At 42.5% G+C, this 24,459-nt stretch overlaps 1 protein-coding gene across 3 annotated transcripts in view; it reads right to left on the bottom strand.

Moving 5' to 3' along the window:
- The window catches only part of LOC137448672 (centromere protein F-like), a 62,694-nt gene that overhangs the window by 29,854 nt on the left and 8,381 nt on the right, over positions 1 to 24,459 (bottom strand). For 2 of the 3 annotated variants that reach the window (XM_068153416.1, XM_068153418.1), the window contains exons 3-10: positions 19,311 to 19,473; positions 17,107 to 17,311; positions 15,286 to 15,482; positions 13,125 to 13,237; positions 9,352 to 9,443; positions 7,692 to 7,965; positions 5,077 to 5,279; positions 1,656 to 1,781 (exon numbers count right to left, since the gene is read on the bottom strand). In XM_068153416.1, the coding sequence (XP_068009517.1) occupies positions 1,656 to 1,781; positions 5,077 to 5,279; positions 7,692 to 7,965; positions 9,352 to 9,443; positions 13,125 to 13,237; positions 15,286 to 15,482; positions 17,107 to 17,268 (1,167 nt within the window). In that variant the 5' untranslated portion in view covers positions 17,269 to 17,311; positions 19,311 to 19,473. Of the gene's footprint in view, positions 1 to 1,655; positions 1,782 to 5,076; positions 5,280 to 7,691; positions 7,966 to 9,351; positions 9,444 to 13,124; positions 13,238 to 15,285; positions 15,483 to 17,106; positions 17,312 to 19,310; positions 19,809 to 24,459 lie in introns of those variants that run through there. The other variant, XM_068153417.1, reaches the window with a different exon arrangement.

Genomic DNA, 24,459 nt, shown 5'->3' with positions numbered 1-24,459 from the left:
TGGAGTTGCCATCACTGGAGTTGTTTAGAAGGAGACTTGATGGGGTGCTTGGTGCCATTGTTTAGTTGATGGTGTTGGACGTGATGATCTCTAACGTCTCTTCCAACCTGGTGTGGTCTATTCTATTCTATTCTATATCAGATCAGAATTTCCATAACATTACACAGATTTGTGTGTAATGTGTGGATGTGTGTAAACCAGAGCCCTTAGATTGGATTTGACAGCCAAATGGAAATGAATGAACATTAAATAAGCTTTGCAAAAGCATCTGACAGCTCACAGATCACAAACATTATAGAATAAAAGAGAGTCATTCACAGTTAATGGCCTTGCTGAGCAGCCTAGAATGATGGTATGTGAAATTACACACTAGTCTTATGGCTTTGTTTGTAACTAAAAATAAATTTTGCTTCATGGGAGACACTCCTATGTGTGACACCTAAACTATCAGCTGTTGAAACAAGCTGTAGCAACAAGCAACCCACACGGAGGATGACCTGCTACTTCTCTGAATTACTGTCTCAGAAATACCAGTCTTAAGTAGAATAGAACACAACAGAACAGAACAGAACAGAACAGAACAGAATAGAATAGAATAGAATAGAATAGAATAGAATAGAATAGAATAGAATAGAATAGAATAGAATAGACCAGACCAGACCAGGTTGGAAGAGACCTTCAAGATCGTGTCCAACCTATCATCCAACACCACCTAATCAACTAACCCATGGCACCAAGCACCCTATCAAGTCTCCTCCTGAACACCTCCAGTGGTGGTGACTCCACCAGCTCCTCAGGCAGCCCATTCCAATGGGCAATCACTCTGTGTAAAACCTCCTCCTAACCTCCAGCCTAAACCTCCCCTGGTGCAGCCTGAAACTGTGTCCTCTTGTTCTGGTGCTGGTTGCCTGGGAGAAGAGACCAACCTCTGCCTGTCCACAATCTCCCTTCAGGTAGTTGTAGAGAGCAATAAGGTCTCCCCTGAGTCTCCTCTTCTCCAGGCTAAGCAACCCCAGATCCCTCACTCTCTCCTCATAGGGCTTGTGATCCAAGCCCCTCACCAACTTAGTTGCCCTTCTCTGGACACACTCTAGCAACTCAACATCCTTCCTAAACTGAGGGGCCCAGAACTGGACAAAGTACTCAAGGTGTGGCCTACCCAGTGCAGTGTACAGGGGCAGAATGACCTCCCTGTTCCTGCTGGCCACACTGTTCCTGATGCAGGCCAGGATGATCCCACTTAAGAGAGTGCAAGTGCCAAAGGGGCATGCATCAGGCATAACAGAATCACTATGGACTGCATCTGCAAGGAGAAACCATGACATAAGTTTCATGGGCCTTCAACCCAACTTTTGATTATATATGTGTTGGATAATGGGTTGGGCGTGATCTTGAATGTCTCTTCCAACCTGGTTTGGTCCAGTCCATTCCATTCCATCCCACTCATTCCTTTGCCTACTGAATACCAAGGTAATTTTGCATCTCTCCAACAGCCTCCCTCCTCTACTGGGATGATTGTTTTCAGTTTTTCAATCACCTTTGCAACTTTAACCTCTCTGTCAGATTGCAGTTAACTGAAAACCAGATGCACAAAGCAAGCTATGTGATTTCACCTCCTCAAGAAGTCAAAAATGTAGCATTTCTTCTTGCCTTACCTGTTGGTATTCTTTTTCCTTGGCTTTCAATTTCTGTTCTAAAGACTGACGAATGCTCTCAGCATTTTGTCTTTGGCAATTCTGTTCTTCTGACAATCTTTTCACCTTTTGCTCCATCAGTTGCACCTACAATAATTTAGTTGTCAGCCACAAGTCTTAAAAATGCACATGATTTGTTGTTTAACTTTACATGCATTCATACAGAAAGACTGATTTCACAGTATCACCAAAGTTGGAAAAGACCTTGAGGATCATCGAGTCCAACCTGTAACCACAGACCTATGACTAGACCATGGCACCAAGTGCCACATCCAATCCCCTCTTGAACACCTCCAGGGATGGGGACTCCACCACCTCCCTGGGCAGCACATTCCCATGATGAACGACTCTCACGGTGAAGAACTTTCTCCTCACCTCGAGCCTAAAATTCCCCTGGCACAGCTTGAGACTGTGTCCTCTTGTTCTGGTGCTGGGTGCCTGGGAGAAGAGACCAACCCCTTCCTGGCTACAACCACCTTTCAGGTAGTTGTAAAGGGCAATGAGGTCACCCTTGAGCCTCCTCTTCTCCAGGCTTAACAACCCCAGCTCCCTCAGCCTCTCCTCACAGGGCTGTGCTCAAGGCCTCTCCCCAGCCTCATTGCCCTTCTCTGGACACGTTCAAGTGTCTCGATGTCCTTCTTAAACTGAGGGGCCCAGAACTGGACACAGGACTCAAGGTGTGGCCTAACCAATGCAGAGTACAGGGGCAGAATGACCTCCTTTCACCTTGTAACCTACGAGTTAACTTTAGCTGGTACCATACAAATTCTTGGCAATCCAAAGTACTGAGCTCATACTTGTTAGTGATAATAGAGACAAAGAATATATGTACATATGTTCACACATCTGTGTCAATATATACAGAATAAAAGCATCTGCTGAAAAGCAGTGTCTTTGAAAGTTTACTGTACTGCATCTGACAATAAACCCAGACTGCATTTTCAGCATGTCAGGTTGCTATGAGCAAAGGAATGACTATTAACTGCTAAATAACTGCATACTTAGACTGAAAATGACTGCATAGTCCACTAAATTTCAGAGTGATTCAGCACAATGATTTGCACAGGAAAATAAATAAATGAATAAATAAATAAAAGGGAGTATTTTTCCATACCTTAAACTTTAATTAGAAACAAATAAAAAGGTAGCCTATGCTTTAGGTTAACCTCCACGTCAAGAGTGTGTCAGCTTGTTAGCTAATTCAGTTTATTATACTGTGTTGCCCAAGACAGTGAAACAATAGACACCTAACTTCCTGAACAGAAAAGCACATTTTTATTCCAAAACAAATCTGTTAATGCAAAACACACACAACTTATTTTTCCTCCAACCCAGGGGGTAAGAAAAATGGCAAAGGATGAACAGGACACTTTTCCAGAAACAAGGGCTGTTTAATGTTATTGAAACAGAAGTCCCTCTGTGTCACAGGACAGTATGAAGCAAACAGTAGGGATGCCTGGTTATCAGCCCAGACTGCAGGGATAATGATCTCCTGTAAGATCCCATGGAAACTTGCCCTGGCAGATTAGAATATAGAATAATCCAGATTGGAAGAGACCTTCAAGATCATCGTGTCCAACCCTTCAACCAATCCAACCCACCTAATCAACTAAACCATGGCACCAAGCACCCCATCAAATCTCCTCCTGAACACCTCCAGTGATGGTGACTCCACCACCTCCCCGGGCAGCCCATTCCAATGGGCAATCACTCTTTCTGTATAGAACTCCTTCCTAACATCCAACCTGAACCTCCCCTGGCACAGCCTGGCACTGTGTCCTCTTGTTCTGATACTGGCTGCCTGGGAGAAGAGACCAACATCTGCCTGTCTACAACCTCCCTTCAGGTAGTTATAGAGAGTGATAAGGTCACCCCTGAGTCTCCTCAGGGAGAATAGGAGGAATAGGGAGGTCATTCTGCCCCTGTACACTGCACTGGTTAGGCCACACCTTGAGTACTGTGTCCAGTTCTGGGCCCCTCAGTTTAGGAAGGAGGTTGACTTGCTTGAGCGTGTCCAGAGAAGGGCAACAAAGCTGGGGAGGGGCTTGGAACACAGCCCTATGAGGAGAGAGTGAGGGAGCTGGGGTTGCTTCACCTGGAGAAGAGGAGACTCAGGGGTGACTTTATTGCTCTCTACAACTACCTTCACGGAGGTTGTAGACAGGCAGAGGTTGGTCTCTTCTCCCAGGCAACCAGCACCAGAACAAGAGGACACTGACTCAGGTTGCACCAGGGGAGGTTTAGGCTGGAGGTTAGGAGGAGGTTTTACACAGAGAGAGTGACTGCCCATTGGAATGAGCTGCCTGGGGAAGTGGTGGAGTCATCATCACTGGAGGTGTTCAGGAGGAGACTTGATGGGGTGCTTGGTGCCATGGTTTAATTGATTAGATGGTGTTGGTTTATAGGTTGGACTTGATGATCTCAAAGATCTTTTCCAACCTGGTTAATTCTGTATTGCATTCCATTCCAGTCTATTCCATTCCATTCCAGTCTATTCTATTCTATTCTATTCTATTCTATTCTATTCTATTCTATTCTATTCTATTCTATTCTATTCTATTCTATTCTATTCTATTCTATTCTATTCTATTCTATTCTATTCTATTCTATTCTATCCTAATTCTATCCTATTCTAATTCTATCCTACTCTACTCTATTCCACTCTATTCTATTCTATTCTATTCTATTCTATTCTATTCTATTCTATCCTATCCTATCCTAATTCTATTCTATCCTAATTCTATCCTATCCTAATTCTATCCTACTCTACTCTATTCCACTCTATTCTATTCTATTCTATTCTATTCTATTCTATTCTATTCTATTCTATTCTATTCTATTCTATTCTATTCTATTCTAATTTTCACTATGAAGCCAAACTCCTTAGGTTGTGAAATCTCATTCAGAAACTACACACATTCCAGTCTTGCATTGTATTTTAACCTTTTTTCTTTGTTTTTAACAAAAGTAATTTACAACCCAAAGACTGTGCCCTCTCAACATTCTGTAGTATAAGCCACAGATAATGATCTTCAGCCAAAGCTGCATGTCAAATTGTATCTAAGGTCAGAATTGGCCACCAGATGTCATTGTTGCTCTATGCAACTCAATCAAATTACAGGTTTTTTTTCAGAATTGCACTCAATCCTGCCTGAGGATGAAAAATATTTCTTCAGGTGCCAAAAGACCCTTCCAACTGTTTACAAGTGTTGACATTTTTACAGGTAATACATATCAAGCTAACCTATACTTCTGAAAACTTGATCCTCAGCGAATGTTCAAGAAACGCATGTGAGAAACTTGGTTCTTACACAAGTGACACACATTAATCCTGGGAATGAGCTGTAAGGAGAGTCAGAAGATGTGTGATGCAACATTTTACCTGTGTTTTTGCTTGATCAAGTTGTGCTCCCATTTCAGTCAGTTTGTCTCTGCTTTGGTTCAGAACTTTATCCTTCTCTGTTAATTCCAACTTCATTCTGTTCAGCAGTAGTTCAGTCTCGTGCTGTTTATTCATGTGGAATGTCTTCATTTTTTCTTGAGCTTGGAGTTGTTGTTGTAGGTCTCTAATAGTAGAATTTAACTCTAAATTGTAAAATGAGGAAAGATTAAAGATACTTTCTGCTTGGAAAGGTATGTCTGCCAGGTACTCAAATTTCCAACTGTCTTTTAGATTGATAACAAACTCAAGTTCCTGATACAGACACACACCCTAAACCAAAAGCTTCGAATCTCTTCCACTACTACATCAATGACTAAAATTATTAAGACTGAAAGACAATTAGCAATCAATAATTTCCACTTTGTAACATCTGGGAACACACTGAGTGCAAGGTAAGGCACTAATGCTGCAAAGGCAAAGGCAGTTTGTGCCTCTGTCCATTTGTGTGCATTTGGTGTTGTGTCTTTAAACACAACCATGTCACTTGAAAGTATTTATTATTAGTAGTAGTAATTATTTTACATTATTTATTATTCTTAATTATTTCCATTTAATTATTATTCTTAATTATTATTTGCAATAGTTTTTGAAAGGATTTTAATTAATTTAAATGTCTTAAATTATTTAGAAATTATTTTAATTTTCTTTTTAATTAATATATTTATTATTATATTTAGTTCTTTTTAACTGATAATTGCTTTTTATTTAATTTTCTTTTTAATTAATATATTAATCATTATATTTAGTTCTTTTTAATTGATGATTGCTTTTTATTTTAGATTATTATTTTTAATGATTATTATTATTTAAAATTCTTTTAGATTTATTAATTATGCACTGGTTAGGCCACACCTCGAGTCCTGTGTCCAGTTCTGGGCTACTCAGTTTAGGAAGGAGGTTGACTTGCTGGAATGAGTACAGAGAAGGGCAACAAAGTTGGTGAGGGGTTTGGAACACAGCCCTGTGAGGAGAGGCTGAGGGAGCTGGGGTTGCTTAGCCTGGAATGGAGGAGACTCAGGGATGACCTTCTTGCTCTCTACAACTACCTGAAGGGAGGTTGTAGCCAGGTGGGGGTTGGTCTCTTCTCCCAGGCAGCCAGTACCAGAACAAGAGGACACAGTCTCAGGCTGCACCAGGGGAGGTTTAGGTTGGATGTTAGGAAGAAGTTCTATACAGGGAGAGTGATTGCCCTTTGGAATGGGCTGCCTGGGGAGGTGGTGGAGTCACCATTATTGGAGGTGTTCAGGAAGAGACTTGATGGGGTGCTTGGTGCCATAGGTTAGTTGTTTAGGTGGGTTGGATTGGTTGATGGGTTGGACGCGATGATCTTGAAGGTCTCTTCCAACCTGGTTTATTATTATTATTACTATTATTACTATTACTACTACTACTACTACTATTATTATTATTATTATTATTATTACTAAAAAAATCATCTACAGAGCACACTGCCTATATGCCTACAAGCATTTGTGTGGGCTGACTGGGAGCTTCTGTCTCAAACAGGCTTTTCAGCTACTGGGTTTCTATAAATACAGTATTTTATATTTGATTCTTTTTCCTGTTCCAAAGCTACATCCATGCAAAGCGAAACCATATGATCTTCTCACAATAGACACCAGGAAGCTGTTATCTTCCAAAATCACAACATAATTTTACAGTGGAAAGCTTTAGTCACCTACAGGTAATGTCACCCAGAATTACTGTGATGTGGTAATTCTTTTTGTTAAGAAACCACCCACTGTCCTCCTGATGCTGAGTTTAGATGGTTTCCAATTTAAAAATGCTGCCTAGCCTGAAGTATTTGAATAAACAGTTTGGTGAGTAGAGGAACTCACAAAACACTCATACAAGAAACAGTTAGTGGAAAAGCTGTTTGAGACACTAGACTTAAGGAAATATCCACCAAATCCACAAAAAACCAACTACTTAACTCATTCCTGCTATCTGATAGTTGGAAGAGAGCATTTCTTCATGCCAATATGTGCAATACAACTTCAGACCTTGCTTTTTTATGATGCTTCATCATACTTCATTTCATTGTACTTTCAGTCTGTGCTTTCACCAGCGTTCAGTATGGACCAACTCAGTTAATGCATTAAGCATATGGATTTTGAACACAGGCATTGCTTAGCCATAAATCTTAAGTCATACAAAATTAAGTAAGTAATGCAATTAAATTTAACGGTGAGATGCTATGGAATCCTGAAGGGTTTTCTAACCCTCTTTTAAAAGAATTGATCCATGAGCAATGGAACTATCAGAAAAGGCCATTTTCCTCTTACATGATGTCTCTACCCACCCCACAAATTCCTCCCTTCTAACTCTCACGCCCTGTATGTAAGATACCACAGCTTGTAGATCATGTACTGCCTGATCATTGGAAATAGACAAACAAGCAGCCAGCTGGGCTAGCTGCCAAAGACAACAACAGGTATATTTCTCTTTTCCTCACCAAAGCACTAATTTCAATGCCTTTCTTCTACCCACACAACAGCTTTCATGAAACCATACAGGAGGCAGCCCCTGGGTTTTAAAGAAATTATAATAGATACCTTGGTTCTGTGCTTTTAGCTGGATTACGAATGAAGAATTACAGTTCTCAATAAAGCTGTTGTCTAACTCATCCTTCTTTGCTGTTGCACTAGAATCTGTTGCTTTTTCCCATGGAAAAAAAGACTTGGTAGAACTTCCCCTTGCAGGTGTTTCGTGCTTTCTAGATGGAGTCTTCTCTTCTTGCCATGAGAACACAGATGAGGAAGCCTGATGTCGAGCAATCTCTCTGTGACTCAAAGAGCTTTGAGGATGAGGCTGATTTATTTTCTGTGTCTAAAAAAAACAAACCCAAAAGATCTACCTTGACACAGGTTCATGTGCACCATAAAATCATTGTAAGTAAATGATAGATGGTAGTCATTGCACATTTTTGTAACACCACACAAGTGCAAATCACTGAATCATAAAATTGCTTTTCGTACTACATAAATAATTGAGCCCAAGTATCCAAGAACAGTCGATACACAACCATCACCCAAGAAAGTAGTTTGATTTGTGTAAATAAGAAACCCCTATTTTTGTCTTTTTTAAGAGAGATCCCATCATTTACAGCCTAATGTTTTTCAAAACTGAAGCCTATATTTTTGCAGGCAAGCTCTAAGAGAAGGAAACCTCAAGAAATACAGAGGTCTAGACTAATATATCTGCTAAGGGGGACCTTATAGCTACATTTCAATATCTGGAGGGGACCTCCAGGAAGGCTGAGGAAGGACTGTTTAGAAGGGCTTGTAGCAATACAATGAGGGCCAACGCTTTTAAACTGGCGCAGAGTAGATTTAGGTTGAACATAAGGAGGATATTCATTATAATGACAGTGGTAAAATACTGGAACAGGTTGCCCAGTGTGGCAATGAAAGCGACGAGCAGTGTGAGCAATCTGGCAGTGCAGGCCTGGAGACTGACATGGTGGTAGGCCATGCTCAGCATAAGTGCAGAGCCAGCTAGCAGTGTAGCAAAACAGTGCTGTGCCTGCAGCATGTAACTAAAACAGGACACTGGTAGCTATAAACATAGAAAGTTATCTTGGAACAACAGGACATGCACCTGCATCAACAAACCTCGCGTGTTGTTAGTAGTTGGGCCAATAATCTATAATAGTGCAATGTGTGGTCACTCACAGGGAACCAATGAAGCTATGCCAACAAGGCTCTCCGAGTTTATATAAGCTGTAGAAGTTCCCTTGCTACACACTTCTGCCTCTCCTTTCCCTTCTTCTTCTTTGCTTTACTTTACTGTGCTATAACTCTCACTATACTGGAACAATAAAGGAACAATACTCGACCATATTGGTCAGCTGTATTGACTCCAATCTCCGTCATCTATAGCCCAGGGATGTGGTTGAGGCCCTGTCCCAGAAGACATTCAAGGCTATTCTATTATCCTCTCATATCTGACCTAGTAAAACTGACAGTGTTTTCTCTTCTCTTCTCTTTGCTTGCACACAGCTTCCAGATTTTTAAGGATGCCTTCTCATTTTGTATGTCCTACTTCCCCTTGCTATTAATTATGTTGGCTTTCCTAGATTAATTATCTGTTTAAAAAAAATTACATTTTAAGTAATGTAGAACATATTTCACTAGTTTTTCCACTCCATTATCCAAGTTCACCTAGTAGTTACTTTCTTTGATACCACACAAAGCATTCTCAAGAGATACTTACTTTAACTTGCATGGCTCTCAATTCCATTTCCAGCTTTTTTTTTTCTTGCACTTTTTTCTGGTACTTTTCCTCTAGTTCTTCAAACTTAGTATCTACAAAGACATGATGAAGACTTCTTCACAATCTGACTTAGTGTATAGGTAGTCCTTTCTAGCCTATTGCTATCACAGGAATGATAGACATGAGCAGCTATCAGAAGTGTCAGATCAGGAGGAACAACTGCATATACAACATGGTCAGTAATTTAGAACCTCAAAAGTACACTGGTGGGCTACCTGGAATTTGACATTAGAATGAAAACACAACTGTTAAAAGTAATGACAGAAGAATTTCTTATACTTTTCCCTACAAAAACACATACACATATTTTTATAGATACATTACAAAAGTAAATATATACAACAGATGTGTTACATTATATATACACACATGCATACACATTATATAGTACTACTTTTTTCCCCCTCAAAGACCAGCAACCCAATGGCATTAATATTACTAAGAACTAACCTTCAGGTCCAAATAGAATAGAAATAGAATATAAATGAAACAGAATATAAATGAAACAGAACAGAACAGAACAGAACAGAATAGAATAGAATAGAATAGAATAGAATAGAATAGAATAGAATAGAATAGAATAGAATAGAATAGGAATAGGAATAGAACAGAATAGACCAGACCAGACCAGGTTGGAAAAGGCCTTTGAGATCATCGAGTCCAACCTATCACCCAACACCATCTAATCAACTAAACCATGGCACCAAGTGCCTCATCCAGTCTCTCCCTAAACACCTCCAGTGATGGTGACTCCACCACCTCCCTGGGCAGCACATTCCAATGGCTAATCTCTCTTTCTGTGAAGAACTTCTTCCTAACACCCAGCCTAAACCTCCCCTGGTGCAGCTTGAGACTCTCTCCTCTTGTTCTTCTAAATACAGTAAAAATTTGACACAGAATTTATTTCAGATTCTGCCACTGAAATTCTAAGAGTGTATTAGTCCAAAGCAAAAATTTTACTTCCCTTTTCTTCCATTTGTATATAGTTCTATAACTCTCTCAGAACTAGAATGCTTTGCAGCATTTAAGGGAGAAGTTGAGGGAGGTAATGCACTGCACTTGTGCAGTCCCACCATGAATATACTGCGTGCAGTTTTGTAAGCCTCAGTATAAGAGGGACATCAAACAATTAGGGTGTGTCAGAAGAAAGCAACCAAGGTGGTGAAAGGTCTTAAGAACAAGAATTATGAGGAGAGGAGCAGCTTGTTCAGCTTAGAGAAGGCTGAGGGCCACCTGATTGCAGGCTACAACTTCTCAAGGACAGCTGAGGTGGACATGCTGGTCTCCTGGTGACCAGTGATAAGACACAAGGAAATGGAATGAAGCAGTGCCAGGGGGAGTTCAGACTAGACACTAGGAAAAAGTTCTTCAACGAGAGGGTGGCCAGTTGCAAGCTTCTCAGAGAAGTGGTTGTGGTATCAAGCCTGTCAGAGTTCAGGAAGCATATGGATGACAATCTTAATCATATGATTTAGTTTCAGGAAATCCTGGGAGGAGCAGAGAGTTGGACTCAATAATCCTTATGGGTCTCTTCCAACTTGAGATATTCTATGAGCTTAAAGAATTTAAGACTGCAGCTTTCAAAGGAAAACCCTCCCCAGCAATACATTTTTGAATGCAGTTCTTTCAATCATTTTAATCCAATCTCCATTTCAGGAATGCCAGACTTAGTGAAATCCTTGACATTGCCACTACTGTGGCAGCTATGCATAAAAAAATTAAATGAAGAGTGCAAGAAATGATCTCGAGTTTCCCACTGGAGTAACACTGAGTGTCGTGGGTTAACGCCCATTCTGAAAACAAAGTGGGGAGGGCTTGCGAGTGCTTTGCCCTCCCTGCAGGGTGTTTTCCCCCTGGGAAGCTGAGTCTGTTCCATTCCCCGCTCCCTGCCCAGCTAGGGTATAGAAAGCAGGGCATTGCAGCTATTAGCTCTCCTTTTGGCTCCTGCCTCTCCTGGATGAGAGCTGCTGTGGCTGCCCTCCTGCTCCTCTGCCACATGGTCGGGCCTGATCCTTCTCCCCGCTATCTCCGTGTCTCTTCAAAGAGAGACTGGTTTTGTATTATTCTTCTTTGTCCTCCTCCCATCCATCCTTGTCCCTTGCCCTTGTGAACCTTACCTGTTAGTGTTATATATATATTGTTTAAAGAAAACTCTTTACCTCTCTACTTCCAGGCCGACTCCAAATTATTGTTTGGTGGATTTGCTCCATCCTTTTTTTTTTCCCCCTCTCTGGTGGGAGGGAGGAGGGGGGAGTGGGGGAGAGATTCTTAGCCTTGCCCCCATCTGAGCTCATCATAGTATCAGTCAGGGTTGGAAGGGACCACAAGGATCATCTAGTTCCAACCCCCCTGCCATGGGCAGGGACACCCCACACTAGATCAGGCTGGCCACAGCCTCATCCAGCCTGGGCTTAAACACCTCCAGGGACGGCGCCCCAACCACCACACTGAGATACCAAACTTGCAGCACATTTGTTCACAGCAAGGAACGAGGTTAACACCTTGCATAATGGTGATCCCAGCAGTTTCTCAGTACAGGCAGCATAAGAGTGTCTGGCTACAGAACAGGTCTCCAGTTGAAGAAACTTCTTTTTGCTTTTCCAGTTCATACCAATACTTTAAATGTACTTTGCGTCACTCATTTGAAGATAGAAGTGATGCTTTGAAATGGACAGAGAGCATGAATTGTCAAAGCAGATGATCATGCATGGTAACAATTTAAACAAAAAGTAATTTTCTAAAGAAATAGCATTCTATGACTCTCAACTGAACCTTAAAGCACCTGTGGTAGATGAAGGAAGACAACTCTTTGCTGTGTCAGTGGAAAAGCTGACACTAAGAACAATCGCTCAAGGAATTTCTGCAGTCTGCTGATGGACATTCCTGTTGCTATTCCTTGTCCACCAATGCAATGTTGAAAACATGCATTATTTGCAATAAGCATTCAATCAGCACCGATAATTTCTAAACCTGGAACCTATGGTGCCATGAATTAGTCTCCAAATCAGCTATATAACAGGGACTGCATCAGGAATAGTGTGGCCAGCAGGAGCAGGGAAGTCATTGTGCCCTGTACTCTGCACTGGTTAGGCCACACCTTGAGTACTGTGTCCAGTTCTGGGCCCCTCAGTTTAAGAAGGACATCGAAACACTTGAATGTGTCCAGAGAAGGGCAACAAGGCTGGGGAGAGGCCTTGAGCACAGCCTTATGAGGAGAGGCTGAGGGAGCTGGGATTGTTTAGCCCGGAGAAGAGGAGGCTCAGGGGTGACCTCATTGCTCTCTACAACTACCTGAAAGGTGGTTGTAGCCGGGAAGGGGTTGGTCTCTTGTCCCAGGCAACCAGCACCAGAACAAGAAGACACAGTCCCAAACTGCGCCAGGGGAGATTTAGACTCGAGGTGAGGAGAAAGTTCTTCACCGAGAGAGTCATTCGGCATTGGAATGTGCTGCCCAGGGAGGTGGTGGAGTCACCATCCCTGGAGGTGTTCAAGAGGGGATTGGACGTGGCACTTGGTGCCATGGTCTAGTCATGGGGTCTGTGTTGACAGGTTGGACTCGGTGATCCTCGAGGTCTCTTCCAACCTTAGTCATACTGTGATACTGTGACTGGGGAACTCTGTGTAAGTGTGATGTTCAAAACACTCCTCCACCTTACAAAAAACCTGGTATCTAATTGTGTTAGATAAAATAAAAAAAGAATAAAATCATTTACCATTATGACTTTTAAGTGATGTTAAAGGAGCAGTGAAACTTTTCTGTGGTGTGCCACTGAACGATAAATCTGCAGTCGACGTCTGCTGGCTTCTCACAAGCTCAGATTTGTATCTGTTTAGGGAACAAGCAGCAGCAGCAATTAGTTATGGAAAGTAAAAGGTTAGTTACCTATTTTTAAGACTCTGAAATACATAAACTACATTATTGTAACAACTAAAGGTCAAGATACATCCACTGAAAAATTAGGTACAGAAATAAGACTAAAATACTTTGAGTTCTACATGTTTAACCAATTATATAGCAGTCAAAGCTTAATAACACCAAAGTAGATGAAAACCAGTTAGAACTGCTTAAGATCCCACTGTATAATGCTGCAGCCCAGTTAAACATAGCCACTAAACACTGGTAAGAAAAGCCTCTTACAGTACAGCAAGCACCTTTATGGTAGGAGACATACATGCTGCTTTTATTCAATGTTTTGACACTGCACACTTTGAAAAATCTATGCACGCCTCATGAAAATGAAAGGGAATCCACTGGCAGGGGCAGGGTATTTTGCATGTGCAGCACTCACATTGCTACTGAAAATACCACAGCAGACTTCCCATTCTGGCAACTTTCTTGAGTTTGAAGAGTTACAAACTCATTCAGTGAAACAAGCTACCTAGACTGGTGGTCATACAGCAAATCTTACGCTGCCCTGGGGAGCACAGGTTGCTAAGGCAACGGTTCCAGGCTGCAGCTCATCATATTAGTGACTACAACTTGCCTTTCTCTTTCCCTCTCCATTTACAGCACACCACCAAGAACTCCTCTCACAGTGGATGAGTTATTGCTATGAAGTGGAAAGTTATCAGCATGAACCAAACACAAAATCAAAACTGATTGTCAATATAAAGTTACATACAGTAAGTGATGATCTTTTGTAGTGGACAACTATGCAAAGGAATACAATGGGAAGGAAAGAATTCAGTGAACTGGACTTTGATGGGCTGGGTAAATGGAGCACATATCCCTAGCCCACAACCTCTTCAAACCAGCATTTGACAGTAGATACAGAAAATACAAATGAGTTTCTAATCAATCCTGTTGAATCTCATGAATTCCTTTGACAGCTCACAGTAACTTCTTACCAAAAAATAGGGTGTTGTTACATGCCATGAATGTTGTTGAAATTTGGAATCTTCTCACTCCAACTAAATACTTCAACTAACTTTACTTTCCCCAAAGAGCAAAGGGCAAAATGAAAACCACCAGAAAAAAACAACACAGCCTCCTTTTTATTTGCTTCTATTAGGACAGATTAAAGATTTCAGATCCAAAAGTTAAAAGGATGTAGTCTATGGAAAAATAAACCCAAACCATTAAGAAACCTGGTATCACAGACTCACTTATCTCTGTGACAGGAATTCAGCATTACTCTCACAACAGTTTACTGCCTGGGCAGGAGAGTCAGTCTTATTGATGCACACAGTTTCAGAAATACCTTTATTTAAGAATGGGAGGTGACTCTGTTACAAGTGCAAGTTTAGCAGGTAACACTTCACCCTAGGCAACAGTTCCAGCTTCTTTAGCACTCTCCAGTTAAAGATTTCAGATGTCTACATTACAGAGGATCCTTTTATTCTATGAATTGCATTCTACCTCCACAGACAGTACAGATACTGTCTCAGCAAAAAGTATTTACAAGTTGAGGTGTTATGAATTAGGCACTTCACCAAAACAATTTGATTCAGTGATTCAGGCAGCACCATTGCTTTTTGGCAGCTTCCTCTTCTATTCCAGCAGATGTTCATGCCTCCTTCATCCAGCAGTTGTATTTTATTGTTAGACTTGATCTTACAGACTGATTTGTCCATGTACACTCCTTGTAACTCAAAGCTCTTCACAGGTTATTTTTGCCAAGTGACTCTGCTGTGCTAGGTTGGTTGCTTGCTTCCCCAAATTAACCAGGAACTGCTTTAAGTGGCACAGATTTATGTAGAAGCCCATATATACATGAGGGCATGTAGAAACAGACAGATGTTTTGGGATTTTGATCCCAAAGTCTGAAGTATTAGATTAAGAGAAACTAAGAGGTCATAAAGGACACATTCAATAAACAAAATATGAGAAAAGAGCCATTATACATAGGTTAGAGGCATATGGCATGTCCTCACCTTTTCAGTTCTTGCTCTAGCTTTTCAATGTCTCTCTTGCTGGAATTCAGCTGTCCTGCCTGAATGTTGACTTGAGAATCTTTCACATGGAGATCATGCGAGATTTTCTGCCTTGCTTTCTCAAGATTATCACACAATTCCATCAAGCTCTGCTTCTCTCTTTTCAGTGTTGCAGCTTCATTTTTTTCATTTTCAACCTAGATGGAATACAGGCCATTTCAAAAATCTCAAGTTACCTCTGCATTTCTGAGCAATTAGCACAGAGCGTTAAGGGCTTGAAGGGACCTCGAAAGATTATCTAAGTCCAATCCCCCTTCCAGAGCAGGATCACCTAGAGCAGACCACACAGGAATGTATCCAGGTGGGTTTTGAATATCTCCAGGGAGGGAGAGTCCACAACCCCTGCTGGGCAGCCTGTTCCAGTGTTCCATCACCCTCAGTGAAAACATTTTTCCTCATGTTTCCATGGAACTTCCTATCTGTCAACTTCCACTCATTGCCCCTTGTCCTGTCATTGGGCATCACCAAGAAGTGCCTGACTCCATCCTCTTGGCACTCACCCTTTACATATTTATAAATGTTAATGAGGTCACTTAGTCTCCTCTTCTCCAAACTGAAGAGACCCAGCTCCTTCCTTGTAAGGAAGATGTTCCACTCCCTTAATCATTTTTGTGGTTCTGCACTAGGCTCTTTCAAGCGGTTCCCTGTGCTTCTTGGTTGTTTTAAAACCACCAAGTTTACATACTGCTATTTTCTTCATAGCACTTCAAACTTCTGACAGCACTGAACACCCTAGATAGCCTCATTTTTAAATCTCAGGTATGAACAAAATCAGACCAGACACACGCTTAGTGTCTGGGGAGCACAGCAGTTCCTCCAGATGGCTGAAGTAAGTACCTAGAAGCTCACAGGAAGAAACTTAAAGAAAACCTCTGGGCTTCAGTTTTGCTAGAAAGCTGTAGCAGTTTAAGGGGAATAAATGCAACCTTTTAAATTTCCATCTGTATTCAAACATTGCAAAAGAAAATGGAACCAAATGAATCTTACTGTCTAGATATATCTCTGAGGAGTGGGTGTCAAGATGAAGGTGCCAGTCTCTTTTCAGTGGTGCCCAGTGAGAGGACAAGGAACAACAAGTACAAGCTAAAAGACAGGAGGTTCCACCTCAACACAAGGAGACACTTCTTTATGGTGAGGGTGATGGAGCACTGGAACAAGCTGCCCAGAGAGGTTGTGTAGTCTCCTCTGGAGACTTTCAATACCTGCCTGGGTGTGTTCCTGTGAGTCCTGCCCTAGGTGATCCTGCTTTGTCAGGGGAATTGGACTCAATGACTTCAAGGTACCTTCCAATTTCTAGCATTCTGTGATTCTGTGTATCATTTCTGATCTGAAGCATGACAGGACCCTGACCAAGAGGGTCTCAATTTTCCTGGATAGAAGGCTGACAGGGCAGAGTTAGATGAAGTGTAAATTAGGTCCTAATTACCCAAATAGGCCTAGTAATTTATGTTTCTAATAATAAAGAGATGTAAGAAAGCCTCAATGCAAACATAAGCATCTGGAGATGGACAATCATGCCAAACATGGACTGAAGGCAAGAATTTTATTAACAGTCAGTGAGAACTAAAGAGAGAGGAAAATGTGATGAGTGTAAGGCAAGATGGAGATAAGCTTCAATTCCTGTGCTACCTATCCAGTCAGTCAGTGGGAAGAAATAAAACACCAACTCACCCCCTACCAACCACCAGAAAATACATCTTGATAATTATATTTGGGATGGAAAATATCATTTCAGGGAAATGAGGGGAGCACCTACATTACCTTCTGTTTCTGTTTTTGCAAGGCTGCCTCTAAAGATTCTAACTGGAATTGTCTTTGCTGACGCTCCTTTTTAAGCTTATCTACTTGACTTTCCAACTCATGAATCTTTTGTAGGGCTCTGGGAGGGAGGCCTTCTTTCCATTCCTCCACAGCCCAACTCATGTTGACAGGATTCTTGTGTAATACAAAATGGAGAGAACTATGCCTGAAACAAAAGACAAGCACAATTACACCATGGAAGAGGTTAAAAAAGCCTTCCTTGTAAAAAAACCCAAACAAAAACCAACACCCCCCCAAATTAACCCCAACCAAAAAATTCCCCCCTAAACAAACCCCAACCCAAAACCAACTCCCCCCAAACCCAAACAAAAAACAACCCCCCCAAAACTTCAAACCCAACTCCCCCCCCAAACCCCCAACCCAAACCAACTCCCCCCCCCAAACCCAAGCCCCAACCCAACTCCCCCCCCGAAACCCAAGCCCCAACCCAACTCCCCCCCCAAACCCCAAACCCCAACCCAACTCCCCCCCAAACCCCCAACCCCAACCCAACTCCCCCCCAAACCCCCAACTCAAACCCAACTCCCCCCCCCAAACCCCCAACTCAAACCCAACTCCCCCCCCCAAACCCCCAACTCAAACCCAACTCCCCCCCCAAACCCCAACAAAAACCAACTCTCCCCCCAAACCCAAACAAAACCCAAACAAAAACCAACTCCCCCCCAAACCCAAACAAAACCCAAACAAAAACCAACTCCCCCCCAAACCCCAAACCCCAACCCAACTCCCCCCCAAACCCCAACCCAAACCCCCCCAACCCAACTCCCCCCCAAACCCCAACACCAACTCCCCCCCCCAAACCCCAACCCCCAACCCACCTCCCCCCCAAACCCCAACCCCAACCCCAACTCCCCCCCAAACCCCCAACCCCCAACCCAACTCCCCCCCAAACCCCAACCCCAACCCCAACTCCCCCCCAAACCCCCAACCCAAACCCAACTCCCCCCCCCAACCCCCAACCCAAACCCCCCCCAAACCCCCAACCCAAACCCAACTCCCCCCCCAACCCCCAACCCAAACCCAACTCCCCCCCCAACCCCCAACCCAAACCCCCCCAAACCCCCAACCCAAAACCAACTCCCCCCCCAAACCCCAAACCCAACTCCCCCCCAAACCCCAAACCCAACTCCCCCCCCAAACCCCAAACCCAAAACCAACTCCCCCCAAACCCCAACAAAAACCAACTCCCCCCCCAAACCCCAACAAAAACCAACTCCCCCCCCAAACCCCAACAAAACCCAAACAAAAACCAACTCCCCCCCCCAAACCCAAACAAAACCCAAACAAAATCCAACTCCCCCCCAAAACCCAAACAAAACCCAAACAAAACCCAACTCCCCCCCCCCCCAAAGAAAAAAACCCCACACATTTTTTAAGCTTAGCAGTGGTTAGAATACAGCATTCCAAAACTGTGCAGCCTTCCTGATCTAAACACTAATCAGCAACTTTTAACATTGACAGGCTTCTGGAAGTTTAAGATCATACTTTAAAGCCTCAACCAACCCCTCAACAATAATGTCCTAACCATTATACTTATAATTGCATTTGACTGTCATACTAAAGAAACGTTCTCTTCACATTTGCTCATATTGCAGACAGTAACTAGCAGTCAGAGACAGCATCATACTTCAGTGCTGCTTAGGCTGAAAGCCTTCTGAAAACCCACGGCTTTGGTGGCAGCTATGCTTCTGTCTTTGAATAAGCTTTCCGGTTCAATAATGTTGAGCTCATGGCACCGGCAATGCTAGCACAAACAGCAGTAGGGCACAAGTCCCAAAGAAAAGCTTCACACGCTCATAGGATTTTGTCTTCCGTTGTTGTAACGGCTCTGCCTTTAGAGGCTCTGGGAGAGGACTTGTGAGCGAGAAAATAACCTGAAAATAACCCGAGAGTAACTAAAGCTAGATGTCAACAACGAACGAACGGACGGACAGACAGAGAGAAACAACCCAGGACTGGGGGGCTCGGCGTGTCATGTATCTCCCTGGGTGGGACCCGAGACTCAGGGACGGGTTCTTCAGCGCTGTTGCTGTCCCCTCACTAGGACGCGCCGAAAACAGGCACCACTCGCATCTCTAACCTAAGGCGCAGCTGTGGGCAGTGCCCAGCTAACTATAGTTACCCGCTCTGTTAGAGTATCTTACCTGCTCCATGAAGAGCGGCGCTGCGAAGCTCACGGCGATCCTCAGTGCATCAGCCCGCTCTGGTTGCCAAGCAACACCGCTCCGGTCCGCGCAGAGGCGGTTAACCGCCGCAACCCTCCACCCGAACGCGTTCGCTCACTCCCTTTGACGGCAACCAGAGCCCCTGAAGCAGGACAGGCAGCTGGCAGGCAGGGACCCTCAGCTTCCACTGCACAGCCCTCGGAGCGCAGCAGGACACCTGCCCGCCGCAATTCAAAGCTGCGGTTGCCCCGGCGGCCGTTCGCGCACACCCAAGCAGCGGCACCGCCCGAACACACTTGATTGGTCCCACCGCGACACCGCTCGCCACGCGGACCCCGGTCGCGTTAGCAATGAGGCCGCTGGCCCTCCTGATTGGCTGGTTCGGAAGCATTCAAACTCTATTGGCAGTGGCAGAGCAGGAGCGGGGCGGAGACGGCCCGTGATTGGCTCCGAAGGCCACTGCCTAAAGGCGGGCGGGGTTACCGGCCCTGAGGCAAGCACTGAGCAGCGCACCGGGGATGGGGGGGGGGGATGGGGGGGGGGGGGGGGGGGGGGGGGGGGGGGCGGCGGGCGGCAGCAGCCCGCCGGGGCAGTTCCACGCCGAAGGGTTAGGGCTGTGGGGAAAGCGCAGCCAGCGGGGCAGTAGATGTCACACAGGCACAGGGGGAATGCAATGGTAACGTCAGACCAATTTCCCCCAAATCACTTTCCCGATCTCACAGAGAAGCTGGAAAACAAAAGAAAAAGAAAAAGAAAAAGAAAAAGAAAAAGAAAAAGAAAAAGAAAAAGAAAAAGAAAAAGAAAAAGAAAAAGAAAAAGAAAAAGAAAAAGAAAAAGAAAAAGAAAAAGAAAAAAGAAAAAGAAAAAGAAAAAGAAAAAGAAAAAGAAAAAGAAAAAGAAAAAGAAAAAGAAAAAGAAAAAGAAAAAGAAAAAGAAAGAAAAAAAGAAATAAGAAAAAAAAGAAAAAAGAAAAAGAAGAAAAAGAAGGACAAGAAAAAGAAGAAGAACAAGAAGAACAAGAAAAAGAAGAAAAAGAAAAGGAAGGAAAAGAAGGAAAAGAAGGAAAAGAAGGAAAAGAAGGAAAAGAAGGAAAAGAAGGAAAAGAAGGAAAAGAAGGAAAAGAAGGAAAAGAAGGAAAAGAAGGAAAAGAAGGAAAAGAAGAAGAAAAAGAAGAAAAAGAAAAAGAAGAAAAAGAAGAAAAAGAAGAAAAAGAAGAACAAGAAAAGAAGAAAAAGAAGAAGAAAAAGGAAAAGAAGGAAAAGAAGGAAAAGAAGGAAAAGAAAAAGAAGAAAAAGAAAAAGAAGAAAAAGAAGAAAAAGAAGAAAAAGAAAAAGAAGAAAAAGAAAAAAGAAAAAGAAGAAAAAGAAGAACAAGAAAAAGAAGAAAAAGAAAAAGAAGAAAAAGAAAAAGAAAAAGAAGAAAAAGAAAAAGACGAAAAAGAAGAACAAGATAAAGAAGAAAAAGAAGAACAAGAAAAAGAAGAAAAAGAAAAGAAGAAAAAGAAGAAGAAAAAGGAAAAGAAGGAAAAGAAGGAAAAGAAGGAAAAGGAAAAGAAGGAAAAGAAGGAAAAGAAGGAAAAGAAAAAGAAGAAAAAGAAGAAAAAGAAAAAGAAGAAAAAGAAAAAGAAAAAAGAAAAAGAAGAAAAAGAAGAACAAGAAAAAGAAAAAGAAGAAAAAGAAAAAGAAAAAAAGAAAAAGAAGAAAAAGAAGAACAAGAAAAAGAAGAAAAAGAAGAACAAGAAAAAGAAAAAGAAGAAAAGAACAAGAAGAAAAAGAAGAACAAGAAAAAGAAGAACAAGAAAAAGAAGAAAAAGCAAAGAAGAAAAAGCAAAGAAGAAAAAGCAAAGAAGAAAAAGCAAAGAAGAAAAAGCAAAGAAGAAAAAGAAGAAGAAGAAAAGAAGAAAAAGGAAAAGAAGGAAAAGAAGGAAAAAAAGAAAAAGAAGAAAAAGAAGAAAAAGAAGAAAAAGAAAAAGAAGAAAAAAGAAAAAGAAGAAAAAAGAAAAAGAAAAAAGAAAAAGAAGAAAAAGAAATAGAAAAAGAAAAAGAAGAAATAGAAAAAGAAAAAGAAGAAATAGAAAAAGAAAAAGAAGAAATAGAAAAAGAAAAAGAAGAAATAGAAAAAGAAAAAGAAGAAATAGAAAAAGAAGAAATAGAAAAAGAAAAAGAAAAAGAAGAAATAGAAGAAATAGAAAAAGAAGAAATAGAAAAAGAAAAAGAAGAAATAGAAAAAGAAGAAATAGAAAAAGAAAAAGAAGAAAAAGAAAAGAAAAAGAAAAATAAGAAGAAAAAGAAAAAAGAAAAAAGAAAAAAGCGTTTAAAAAAAATGTCCTGACAAAAACATATTCCATTGAAGAGATCTGCCCAAACTTTTCCTAAGGGTTTGGGTTGTTCTGCCAGGAGGGAAAAAGTAATTCATCTCATTATTGCACATTTTGTACAGTAAAAGATTTTAAAAGCACATTTCCCCCCCCCCCCCCCAGTGTGTTTTCTAACAGGGATCCTAAGAGTGTGAGAGTTAAGGATTCTAAAGCTTGGGTGAACTTCTCTAAGTGCCAGTGACTGGTTTCCAAATGCTTCCTCTGGTGTTCCCCACCCTGCTCCCTACCTTCCCAACTGCCACTCTGAAGGGGTTTTGGGGTCTGAAACACAATGATGTTTTCCATCAGAAACTGGGAAGCACTGATCTAATTAGCATTCCACCTAATCAAATGTCTCGTTTCCCATAATCATGCTTGAGAATATTTACTCAAGCACCGTTCTTTTAGTCATATTTAGGAAATAGAGTTAAACAAACCGTCCTTGAGTTTATTGGGTAAATAAATAAGGTGCAACAAACTCACCACTGCATTGTTTTAAAATCTCTAAACTAGCTCTAGAACAAAAAAATTGATGGAACTAATCCATCACAAATATTTCTTAACAAATTACAATAATAATAATAATAATAATAGTAATAATAAACCAAGGTAGAAAATTCCACTGTGAACTTTATGCCCTCTTAGAGATGACTGCAGGTGTTAGTGAGGGGACAGCATGGCACAGCAGAGGCACAGGAACTCGTGGGAGGGTGGGAAAGGGAAACCTTGACCAGAGCACTGACAAATAAACCAAAACCAAACCAGGCTGGAAGAGACCTTCAAGATCATCGCGTCCAACCTATCAACCAATCCAACCCACCCAAACAGCTAACCCATGGCACCAAGCACCCCATCAAGTTCTCCTTCTGAACACCTCCAATGACAGCGACTCCACCACCTCCTTGGGGAACCCATTCCAATGGGCAATCTCTCTCTCTGTGTAGAACTTCTTCCCAACATCCAACCTAAACCTCCCCTGGCGCAGCCTGAGACTGTGTCCTCTTGTTCTGGTACTGGGTGCCTGGGAGAAGAGACCAACCTCTGCCTGTCTACAACCCCCCTTCAGGTCGTTGTAGAGAGCAATAAGGTCACCCCTGAGTCTCCTCTTCTCTAGGCTGAGCAGCCCCAGCTCCCTCAGCCTCTCCTCACAGGGCTGTGTTCCAAACCCCTCACCAACTTCATTGCCCTTCTCTGGAATCGTTCCAGAAAGTCAACCTCCTTCCTAAACTGAGGGGCCCAGAACTGGACACAGGACTCGAGGTGTGGCCTAACCAGTGCAGTGTACAGGGGCACAATGACCTCCCTGCTCCTGCTGGCCACACTGTTCCTGATGCAGGCCAGGATGCCATTGGCCCTCTTGGCTGCCTGGGCACACTGCAGGCTCATGTTCAGCCTACCATCAACCAGTACCCCCAGGTCCCTCTCTGCCTGGCTGCTCTCCAGCCACTCTGACCCCAGCCTGTAGCTCTGCATGGGGTTGTTGTGGCCAGTGTGCAGAACCTGGCACTTGGATGTGTTCAATCTCATGCCCTTGGACTCTGCCCATCTGTCCAGCCTGTCGAGGTCCCTCTGCAGAGCCTCTCTACCCTCCAGCAGATCAACTCCTGCCCCCAGCTTGGTGTCGTCAGCACATTTACTGATGATGGACTCAATGCCTTCATCCAGATCATCAATAAAGATGTTAAAGAGCATGGGGCCCAGCACTGATCCCTGGGGCACACCACTAGTGACTAATGATTCATGAAAGCTGAGCACCAGTTTGAACTGACCACGTGGTGGTCAAAAGGCAAATGTTCTGCAAGAAGTAAAATTATATGCTATATTGAGCAAGCATTTCTCATTCAACAGTAATAAATGTTAATCAATTGCAACTTAATCAGTTGAAGAGTTTTCCATTGCTCCAGATGCTTTGATAGTAGGACCGCAGACATGGAGCACTAAACAGCTAAGCTACTGCATCACGATGAAACCCTCAGCAAAACAGTGTTAACTCCCCAGACAGGTGGCATATTGTTGGCACGGCTGGAATTCTTGAGATCTTTCTAAGAGGCTCTCAAAATTCCCTGATTTGGAGCACCCTATGATTTCAAGCAGAGTAAAAACCACCTCAGCCCTGTGAAGCGATTTTTCTCTGTCCTTGAAGTTCCATTCAGTTCTTCCCAAATGTTAAAAATCAGCATTATTTTTTCCTGTGTGCATTCTTTGCTATAATTTTGGGTAAAAGACCAAAACAGTAAGTAGAACACAAAGCCCGCTAAAGGTTGAATTCATATCACTGCAGTTTATGTCAGAGCAAACAATAGAACAACACTGGAAGGGAAAGAAAAAGAAAGAGCTTTGGGTGAGAAAATCTCACCTGGCTTGGACACCACAATGAGCAGAAACGAGATACAGCTTTTCTTCCACACTCTTCCCAGATTCAAAAGCTGTCAGGTAAAGCCTATTTCATGTATATATGTATACACATACATGTACATAGAACAAAGAGCACCTGAGGAGCTGGAGCAATCCCATTCACCCAGAGGAATGGGCCAAGCACTCTGCATGGGATGTGTTTCTAGCTTCCCCATTGAGGTGCTTAGAGGTGGATGCTCTGCCAGGTTGGGGTTGAAAGAGAAAAATGCCTTATCATTTCCCTTAGCCTCACCCAAGCCCCACTCTGTACTAAGTCATGCCTTTTGCCTCTGGAAAACAAAATTCTTCATTTCTGCCAATGCAGACAGGTAACTGAGAAGAAGGCAGTTGTTAGTACTAGAGTTGCAAGGTTAGCTC

Source organism: Melanerpes formicivorus, unplaced genomic scaffold (assembly GCF_026170545.1).
Source record: "Melanerpes formicivorus ecotype bairdi unplaced genomic scaffold, bMelFor1.0.p_v2 SCAF_26, whole genome shotgun sequence".
NCBI lineage: Eukaryota > Metazoa > Chordata > Aves > Piciformes > Picidae > Melanerpes > Melanerpes formicivorus.
The sequence above is the reverse complement of the archived record's forward strand: the minus strand, read 5'-3'. Positions and strand labels throughout refer to the sequence as shown.